This window comes from Oncorhynchus masou, chromosome 23 (genome assembly GCF_036934945.1).
Source record: "Oncorhynchus masou masou isolate Uvic2021 chromosome 23, UVic_Omas_1.1, whole genome shotgun sequence".
NCBI classification, from domain to species: domain Eukaryota; kingdom Metazoa; phylum Chordata; class Actinopteri; order Salmoniformes; family Salmonidae; genus Oncorhynchus; species Oncorhynchus masou.
The window spans coordinates 56501853-56512319 of NC_088234.1; the positions used below are offsets into that span (position 1 = coordinate 56501853).

A 10467-nucleotide genomic window follows, 5' to 3' on the forward strand; every position below is an offset into this window, starting at 1 on the left:
AGGGCCTAATGAATTTATTTCAATTGACTGATTTCTTTATATGAAATGGAACTCAGTAAAATCTTTCAAATTGTTGCATTTATATATATTTTCAGTTCCACTGAGATGATGCAAAGTTTTTTAGTGGGAGGATGGTGTATTACTGAATTATGTCAAACTTTCCAAGTAGTGCTCCCTCGCCAAAATGTTCACCACATGTGCTGAAGTCAAGAGAGGTCTTCAGTGAATCATATTTTATGTTAGTCAGACAGCATTTAAAACCAATCCAGAATCACAATATTGAATTTCATTTTATTGGCACTTTCGTTGAAAATAACAAAATAGAAGAGAAATATTGCAAACATAAATCTGTAACACATTAAAAAAATAATAAGAAAGTGGTCCAACATCATATAAAAGCTCTACTGTTTCTAGCCTTTTTGGATCACAGATATTTTGTATTTTATACCCTGTAAATACTTCTACAAAGACGCTTGACTGAGAATAAAACAATATTATTATATATTGTGGTACAGTTTACATACAAAAATCAGATGTTCAACTGACTAACAAAGCAGGAATCACAATCATTCATTTATTTAAAAATAGAAAATCATAACTACAAAATATAGTGCTGTTAAAAAACAAAAAACAAAGACAGAAAAACAAGATTTTAACCCATCTGCTGAACAAATGCAGGAAACCGGTCATGCCACACAGAACCAGCATGCATTAGAGGAACTGGGCTTTATTCCAGTACAGTCTCTGGTATTTGCAGCGCATATTCTTCAGCAAGTTCTTAGTCAGGTCAAGACAAAATGAGGTGTTCAGTACCTCCCGAACTCAAACAAACACGTTTGGACAGTACAAGTAAAATACAGCACAATGCCAATGAATTTAAAATCAAGATCTATCTATCCTTTAAAAGCAAGGCTTGTATTCATCAGGCATAACGTGTTGACAGGCATCCACCATCCTGGTGCTTTGGTAAGATAGAAACAAACAGTTTGTTCGGCTAGATTTAAAAAGAGTACATTCCCTTGTTTTTTTTCCCAATCCGTGTATTTTTCACTAGAGGAAATACCTGGTAAATTCTCACAGGCAAAGTACACAAGTATTTTCCATTTGAGCCCAGTGGAGATCCGGAAAAGTAAAAAAACAGCATTCATTCTAAGTAAACATAATCTATTGTATTCATTTGTTTAAAAAACATTTTTTGAATAGGCCTCTTAAAATGAGACCGTAATTAAAATGTTCAACATAGGGATCTTTCAAAATTCTGTAGTATAATGCAAGAAGTCTTAAAAACACTAAAGATGTATAGAAAAGGCCTAATCTTCCTCAATACTCTACTCAGGTATGTGAAATCCGGCACTAGGAATACTTCTCAACAACCTCTTGAAGGGTATAACATTTATCAGCAAAGATTCCTGGGAACACTGTAGAGCAAGGTTGATGTGAAAGTTGGTGTTCAGGCTACAGAGGCAACTTTGTCACAGTTGCTGGTGTACTGAATGTCGAACCTGTCGATATCAGCCTTCTTTTTGTCCCACCTTGGCAGAGCACATAGAAAGAGTGTGACCCCACCCAGGAGCACAGAGCCTCCACTGAAGTAAAAGGCCAGGTCATAGGACTGGGTCCAGTCAAAAAAACACCCTTGAACAGGAAAAGTGAAAAAAAGAAAAGAAAATTGAATTAGAAACAAAATATCTCGACAAAGCATGAGTCAGCTAAAGACTAGCTAAAGGCAAACATCTTGAGTTCAACATTCTCACTCACACATTAAGATGACAATCTGTAAAATGTTTTGACATATGGCAGAGTGAATCTCTGTAAAAGCATGAATATGAACCTGTACCATCTCTAAACTAAAAACTAAATCAGGACCACACACACTCCGCAATGATGTTGACTAAAGGTGTCAGAAGTGGGATCTTTCTTACCAACAACAGGGGGCCCGAGCACGATCCCGAATCCACCGAAGAACATGAGGATCCCATGGGCTTGGGTCAGTTTGTCCAGCCCCACAATCTTGGTGGTGATGTATGATGTTAGGGACCAGTTCCCAGAGAAGAAGCCCACCACAGCTGAGAGGATCTGCAGGCCTACATAGCTCTTGGAGATAGGGATGAGGAGAAGGGCCGCCCCAGTCCCCAGCAGGGTGAAGGCGTATAGGAACAGACTGTTGATCCACCTCACGTCTGCTAGTATGCCCAGGGTCAGCTTGCCCATGCCGGCAGTGACTGCTACAATGGAGACCAGGGGGATGATGCTGACCTCGTCGATGAGGCCCTCACTCATGGCCACGTCCTCCATGAAGAGGACTGGAGGGAAGGCTCCCAGGCTAAAGAGGAAGATGGCGATGCAGAGGGCCATGAAGTTTCTGTCGTGCAGGAAATCAGCTGTGGAGTGCATGTACTTTGAGTAGGCCTGACGCTTCTCCTTGATAATTTTCACAATGGCTGAACCTGCCATGAAGCCCCCTTTTTTGCTAGTTGTGGTGATGGTGATGTCTTTGGCGTCAATGATGATCAGGAGATCCTTGACCGTCAAGGTTCTCTCGCCGGTGCCTGGTGTAGTCTTGAAGTCGTCAGCAGGCAGGTTCTCAAAGAGCTGCTCCTCTGTGCGCTCCAGAGCAGCCTTTTGTTTGAGGTAGTAGGCAGGCATGTTCAGAGGCCTCATGAAGCCGGCACAGGCCATGAGGTTGAGGGCCAAGGCCCCGATGATCAGCAGGCAGCCATCCAGATCAAAGAGAAGAATCAGTTCATTCTGAGCTGTGGCATAGAGGAACCCTCCCACACTTGTGCCTAAATGAAAGAAAGGAATGATTTAGTGTTGGCATTCCAGAATAATCCATTAGAAATACCTTTATATTAATTCAATAAAAGCTTTGCTTAGTGGCACATCTTTGTCTAAAGCTACCCTCCCTGTTCTCCATTGATACTGCTGGATATTCCCTAAGGCAATTCACTTCAGATGTGAATGTGTTTTCCTCAAATGGACAAAAACAGAATGCTCCAGAACAGCGTTGTATTACCAGTGTTCTCCTTGTCACCAGTCCACTTCCCTAACCACAAGGCTGCACTGTTTTTAGACTAGAATGTTTACCTTGGCATTCCAAGACTTCCATCTTCTGAAACAAGAAAGAAGTGAGCATGGAGACTTGGTGTGAACCCAGTAAGCGCAGAGGGGGGCTGAGGTACCTGTGGTGACTATGCCGAGGGCGAGGCCACGTCTCTTGTCAAAGTACTGACAGGTGATGGTCAATGTGGCAGCATAGACAAGACCGCAGCCAAGACCTGCGGACAACAAAAACAGCAGAGGTAATGTTATTAGCACATTGTAGAGGAGCATTTAGATACAGTACCTTAACCACAATGAAGAATATATTTAATGTTCTGAACAAAGCCTTGCACAGTAAACTGTGTACCTTAAAATGTAAAACTCTGACTAAGGCCACCTTGGTCATGTACTGTAATAAATTCACCATGTTGAAAATATGTTGCTCTCTGATAATGTCGTTACATATTATTCACAACACAAATAATTTTTGTCTAGTGTAAAATCACCACAAGAGACTCTGGTAATTTGATCCACAAAGGATGATGAGGGTGGGGGGTGGGGACTGAGCCTTATGGTCTGAAAATAGACACCTTTCTTCAAATATGCATGGCCTCGCTCTCAGGTCAATGCCACAGGCAGTGTTGACAGTGGCAGTCTATAGGGCTCTATCCCATCAGCATGGAACAGTTATCACTGGGTGTTAGATAAGTGGCTGTAATGGGGCCGTCAAACTATTTGGGGTGCACCAGAGGCATCTGGCAATCTGACTCTGCCTTGTTTTATATCTCTGAATACATCCTACATATACCCTCATTCAACACCAGAGGAGGCTGGTGGGAGGAACAATAGTAGGGCAGGCTCATTGTAATGGCTGGAATGGGATTAATGGAACAGTAGCAAACAAATCAAACATATAGAAACAACTCAGTTCTATGTATGCCATTCCAGACATTACAATGAGCCCGTCCTCCCCCACCAGCCCCCTCTGTTCTACACATATCTTCAGTGCATGTGTGCTTGAGCATAGGCATGAACCTGTTCACTTACTGCTCCAACTTAATTCTTCTTTATGTGTCAATTCTTTTCTTTGAGGAAGTTGTCTTATCTATCAGTGAAAGACTGGTTATTGTGTAATATTTATATGTAATGGTGAGTTAAAAACAGTTCACTCCTATGGAACACATTTTGGGTCTTTGCGTGTCAAAAAACATACATGTCAAATAACACTATTTGACAAGTCAAATAACACAGTTCTACTGTAGAATGTTGTTGACCGCAACTTCTGGGGTAGCTAGCTAGCTTTAGCTTGGTACCTAGCTAGCATCAATACAACCAGCCTGAAAATAATGAACAGTAGAAACTGCAGTCATTTGTCTTTATTCTTAGCAATGATTTAGGAATCCTTGTGAGTATTAGCTAGGTAGCCACTTGTTGTTTGCCTATTGAAATTGAACTTCAGTTCATGAAAAGAAATAGCTAGCCAGCTACTAAACCCTGTTGCCCAAAGCTAAAGTTATAAGCAGCCAGCTAGCTTCATGAGGCTCGACCGGACCGATAGTGGAATTTGCCTTCAAAATAAAAATATCATGCCATATTTAGACTAGATCATGGTAAACAAGGTTGGAATGTGAAGCAATGAAATGGGGTATCAGTCTACTCAGTGACACCCACAGAACACAACTGTTTAGAGTTTATGTAATTATTAGCATTGTAGCTCTTATCACGGGACTGTGAATGTGTGAAATCACCTCCAGTCAGCCTATTGTATGTATTGACATTCATATTGCACTGTACAGCTTTACCTAAGGATTGGGGAACAATGAAACGGGGTATCAGTCTACTCAATACCCAAGATATTATTTCACAATGTCCTCCTTAGAGTTATCATACACTAAAACATCCACGCAGAATTGTTTTTCACCTGGAATAGTGTTCAATACACATTGGTTGACAATAAATGTGGCGCAATTCACAGTTGTTTCGGTCCCACAATAAGAGCTACGATGCTAATGTTCTCTGGGTGTCACTGAGTAGACTGACACCCCATGTCATTGATCCACAATCCATAGTTAAGGCTGTAAAATGAAATAAGTATGCCCCCAATGCAATTCTAAAGTCTAGTACATCCATTGTGATTTCAACAGATTTTTGTCAAATTAACAAACTATTATCTTTTGTTGATTTTATATAACATTCCAACCTCGTTTAGCATGATCTATTCAATTATGGCAAAATTCTTCTATTTGTATTCATCTCAGTCACTGTCGATGACATACTTTTATTTTGAAGGCAAACCACTTGTGGCTAATTCTTATTGTGGCTTGCTTCACAACCCAACCCGGTCTGGTTGAGCCTCATGAAGCTAGCTGGCTGCTTATAACTTTAGCTTTGGGCAACAGGGTTTAGTAGCTGGCTAGCTATTTTAATAGGCAACCAACAAGTGCCTACCTAGCTAATACCTATGTAATAGTGGGCCATACAAACCGCAGATCTGCTTCAGCAGTAAAAGATCACCATAAGGTTCTCACTTACCAACGACGATCCCGTAAGAGAAGATGAGGAACTGGACGTTAGGGGCGAAGGCACTGAGCATCAGGCCCCCTGCCACCATGACCCCACTGAAGATGGTCACAGGGCGCGCCCCAAAGTTATCCACACAGGCACTGCAGACTGGACCTGGGGAAGAACACAGGACAGAGAGGAAGTGTGAATTAATTGTGTGTGTGTGTGTGTGTGTGTGTGTGTGTGTGTGTGTGTGTGTGTGTGTGTGTGTGTGTGTGTGTGTGTGTGTGTGTGTGTGTGTGTGTGTGTGTGTGTGCGTGCGTGTGTACGTTGCTGAATATGCTCAGAGACTTAGGGAGGGGCAAAAATGTGATGACACAAACAAAGACATAAGATGGAATTAATATGGTGCTTTCAGGATCCATGTAGTGTAAGCAAGATGAAGTTCCTAAACAATAATAAACTAACCAAAAGGAAAGTGATCCCAGTAAAGGTGAACTGTACATGTGGCAGGAAAACATGATGTATTGTATCAACACTAACCTTGTGACATGGTCCCCTTTTCTGCCCTGATATTATTTTGACCTTATAATTGTCATTTTTTTATGGTTCCCTATTTAGGACAGAGTGTTCATCTGTGCTCTTTAGCCTCTGCCATAGGCGTGTGGTTGGCTAGGTTTGTGACTCCACTTGTTCTCCTCACATTTCCCCTGAAAACTAAATGCAGCACTAGCTAGTTATTAGACACCTGAGCAGAGGTTACAGGTCAGGGAAAAGGACAGCGTTTGATGCTCATTCATCATCCTCACAGCATAACAAATTTAAAAGCACACAGAGTTACAGAAATATATCTATTTATGGCAAATGGGACCACTTCTATCCTGATTGATGGACCTTTTAGGGGGGACAGTAAAAAGGTCTGGCTGTGTATTTCAAACAAGGGAAATAGAGGTCTGGTTAGGACAAATTGGATCCTTCAGTGGACAGAAGCGAGGACTTGGGCCAAGCTTTGGAAGATGTTATCATCTGCTGCCAATTTATTAAAGACTGCTATGTTTCCCTAGCATCATGCCAAGTCAAATACAGCCCAATCCGATTAGCTTCCAAAGCTATACACTGCACTGTTTGTATAGGTCCTTGTGTCTTATGCACATTAAAATTGACAACTTGATTCAGCAGAGTCAAACTATTTGTTGTGCGGAGACATATTGAATTCCTAGTCAGACCACTGAAAACCCGAGGGTGTCCTATTGAACCCTCTCTCCCCCTCCTTTCCATTTCACCACCAATTAAAACAGCCCATGGTTTAAGGCTGCATAGCTCAGCTGTCAAGCCCCACACGTGTACTGGGAGCCATCAGTATAGTCATGACTTTTACCTGACCTCTTTGAAAAAGTGACAACGTGAAGGGAGGCTTAGCCTGGCGGTGAACCTAGACCATAATATCCCATCTCTGATCCTGTTTTGCCAAAATAATTCAAACCAACTAGAATCAGTGAATCTCTCCCTCCCTCTCCCCTAAGTGCTCCTCCTGCAGGTATGACTGTGCTGACTTGTAGATGATGAAATCAATAAGCACAACTTAGTGTTAAGAGCACCACAAAGTGCATCCATATTGCACGGTTCCCTTCATCTACTTAGGACAAGTCAGCACTGCACTTTCACATCTGTTGATATGTCCCAGGCAAAATATGTATTTTCCCGTCTCTGACCTCCAAACAAGATTACTTGGCAAGATAACTGGTCTGTGACTTTACCTATAATACTACCATCGTTGTATGTGTTCATAGTCAGTTAACGACCAGGAGAGTTGTTTATTGCCTTCAGTTGCTTTTTAATTATACAACAGATGTCAGACATGCATACCAGGTGAGACTAATTTCAAGACAATGTAGCTGCAACTGTAAAGTGCATTAATAAGTCAATTCAGGTCTAACTACTGACATGATGTTTAGCATATCAATTCAATGCCACGCCAAGCAAATCAACATGGACAGCTTGAAGAGATGTTCTGATGCTGAGTTGAATACATGCTACAATTAAAAATAAAAACAATTCAATAAAAATCAAGTAACTAAAACACCACATCTATAAACTCATACAACGATGGTGGCATTATGGGTAAAGTCACAGAACAGTGAGCTCTGAAGATATTCCCTGTCTTTGGATGAGAGCATTAGTCTATACCCATACAGTGTCTAAATGAATAAACAAAGGTGTTTGAAGAATACTTACTGGCTATAAGTCCCACTCCAGAGACCAGGGAGCCAACCCAGGCTGTCATGCCTTTCCCCTCCTGGAAGGCATGGAGCCACTCCGGGTACAGGACGCCCACGGACTGGGGGGAGCCGTAGGCCAGGAACTGGGCCACGAAGCAGGCCACAACAATGACCCATCCCCAACCTCCATCCAGCACATTATTTGAGCTCTGAAGACTCATGCTGTCAACAGGGAGGGTTCCTGGGGAAAAAAGGGGGAAAAGTGTTAAAATCACAGGTGGAATGGACAAGCAATGAAACATTGCAATTTACCAAATGCATGAGAATACAGACAAAATAAATCACAAGCAAGTTTGGAGACAAATGATAAATGTCCTCAGCTACTTTCTAAAGTCGTAGATAAATGCCAAATAAACACTCACGTCATGATGTTGATGCTGCTCTTGTCTGGTCTACCAGGCAGGTCATCTGTTTAAAACAGAGTGCAACCTTCTCATCCTGCTCTGACCATGTTGTGCCATCACAAAGACCACACCTTGAAGGCGGGGAGTTTGGCATCTGGACTGCCTACCTTCTACTTGAACCTGGCTTTTGTCTATCTCCCCTCAGTTCTGGCACGAAACACTGAACTTTTAGAGGCCCACACTTTCCAGTGCTAACAAGAATAAGATATAAAAATCACCATTCATATGAGCACTACTGCAGCATCCTCTCTTCTACCTATTAGTTTTTAAAAGCAAAAGTTGTACATCTATCAATTTGCGGGTAGGCTAAACACCATTATATTGAGGAACACCGTGCCATCTACACATAGACTATATACATAAATGTATGTGGACACCCCTTCAAATTAGTTGATTTGGCTATTTCAGCCACGCCTGTTGCTTACAGGTGTATAAAATCGAGTACACAGCCATGCAATCACCAAACATTGGAAGTAGAATGGCCTTACTGAAGAGCTCAGTGACTTTCAACGTGGCACCATCATAGGATGCATCACACCATGCAACTGTAACGGATGTGAAACAGCTAGCTAGTTAGCGGTGGTGCGCGCTAAATAGCATTTCAATTGGTGACATCACTTGCTCTGAGACCATGAAGTAGTGGTTTCCCCTTGCTCTGCAAGGGCCGCGGCTTTTGTGGAGCGATGGGTAACGATGCTTCGAGGGTGACTGTTGACGTGTGCAGAGCGTCCCTGGTTCGCGCCCAGGTCGGGGCGAGGGGACGGACTTAAAGTCTATACTGTTACACAACATCAGCACAAGAACTGTTCGGGAGCTTCTTGAAATGGGATTCCTTGGCCAAGCAGCCGCACACAAGCCTAAGATCACCATGTGCAATGCTAAGTGTCGGCTGGAGTGGTGTAAAGCTGGCAGTCTGACCGACGAATCTGGCTTTTGGCGGATGCCAGGAGAATACCACATGCCCCAATGCATAGTGCCAACTGTAAAGTTTGGTGTAGGAGGAAAAATGGTCTGGGGTTGTTTTTCATGGTTCGGGCTAGGCCCCTTAGTTCCAGTGAAGGGAAATCTTAACCGACAGCATACAATGACATGCTAGACAATTATGCGCCTCCAACTTTGTGGCAAAGTTTGGGGAAGGCCCTTTCCTGTTTCAGCATGACAATGCCCGCGTGCACAATGAGGTGCACACATAATGCATACAGAAATGGTTTATTGAGATCAGTGTGGAAGAACTTGACTGCACAGAGCCCTGACCTCAACTCCATCGAACACCTTTGGGATGAATTGGAATGCCTACTGCGAGCCAGGCATAATCACCCAACATCAGTGCCCGACCTCTGCTCTTGTGGCTGAATGGGAAGCAAGTCCTCACAGCAATTTTCCAACATTTAGTGGAATGCCTTCCCAGAAGAGTGGAGGCTGTTATTACAGCAAAGCGGGGACAAAGTCAATTTTAATACCCATGATTTTGGAATGAGACGTTCGATGATCAGGTGTCCATATATACACATGTAGTGTAGCTACCTATTTTTCTTTATGAAACAATATGGGTTTTATCAGCATCTGCAACAAAGGAACTACACTGATATTCGTCACCCATTACACATAGCCAACAAAATATATAACGCTGTATATAGCCACAGGCCTGCAATGCTATAATGTTGTGATATAGTAGCCTATTGTTATTTTATTAACAAGAGGAAATACATGCGACTTACCTTAACATCAACAACAGCCACATGCACAACAACAGGCAACTGCAGGATAAGTGCGCGTTCGCCTACAGGGAGTTGCCATGAAGGATGGTCTCCCTATAATAACTATTTGTATAGAATCTAAAGATATATATTTTTTAATTAACAGACATCACATGCAGATGCCGAGCTTCCGCAAGGCTATATCTGAGATGTGAGCAGACCCGGGTGCCAGAAGCTCTACGCGCATCGTATTCGTTTATACGGTTTATTTGCCGGAGAACAAACCGGTTTAAAGCTGTTTTTGCTGGTCGGGCTTTATACGCCCGCTACCTACGTTGAGGAACTCTGCTGCCTCTTCATCATGCGCGACTGTGTGAAGCTATAAAGAACAATGCGCACTGCTCCCCACTGCCACAGAGTACGCACAACTGAGAAGCCCTATCAATTCATGATAAAACTGGCCATAGGTGGGGTGGGAACCATGTAAACTTTTCTTCGACTGCATACAAAGACTCGACTTGCCAATCAATTCCAAAATTTAGA

The 10467-nt window shown here is 42.6% G+C and overlaps 1 protein-coding gene across 3 annotated transcripts; it reads right to left on the bottom strand.

The window, feature by feature from the left end:
• Nucleotides 1-271: 271 nt before the first annotated feature.
• Nucleotides 272-10202, bottom strand: LOC135511090 (monocarboxylate transporter 9-like). Of its 3 annotated transcripts, XM_064932613.1 has the most exons (7): nucleotides 9946-10202; nucleotides 8186-8231; nucleotides 7780-8004; nucleotides 5575-5718; nucleotides 3183-3278; nucleotides 1923-2786; nucleotides 272-1635 (listed from the first exon to the last, which is right to left on the bottom strand). In XM_064932613.1, the coding sequence occupies exons 3-7, from the start codon at nucleotides 7982-7984 to the stop codon at nucleotides 1451-1453; spliced, it is 1494 nt and encodes a 497-aa protein (XP_064788685.1). In that variant the 5' UTR covers nucleotides 7985-8004; nucleotides 8186-8231; nucleotides 9946-10202; the 3' UTR covers nucleotides 272-1450. The 3 variants fall into 3 exon arrangements, with proteins under 3 accessions (XP_064788685.1, XP_064788684.1, XP_064788686.1); XM_064932612.1 differs by lacking the exon at nucleotides 8186-8231; XM_064932614.1 differs by lacking the exon at nucleotides 9946-10202 and having other exon boundaries at nucleotides 8186-8442.
• Between the last annotated feature and the right edge of the window lie 265 nt (nucleotides 10203-10467).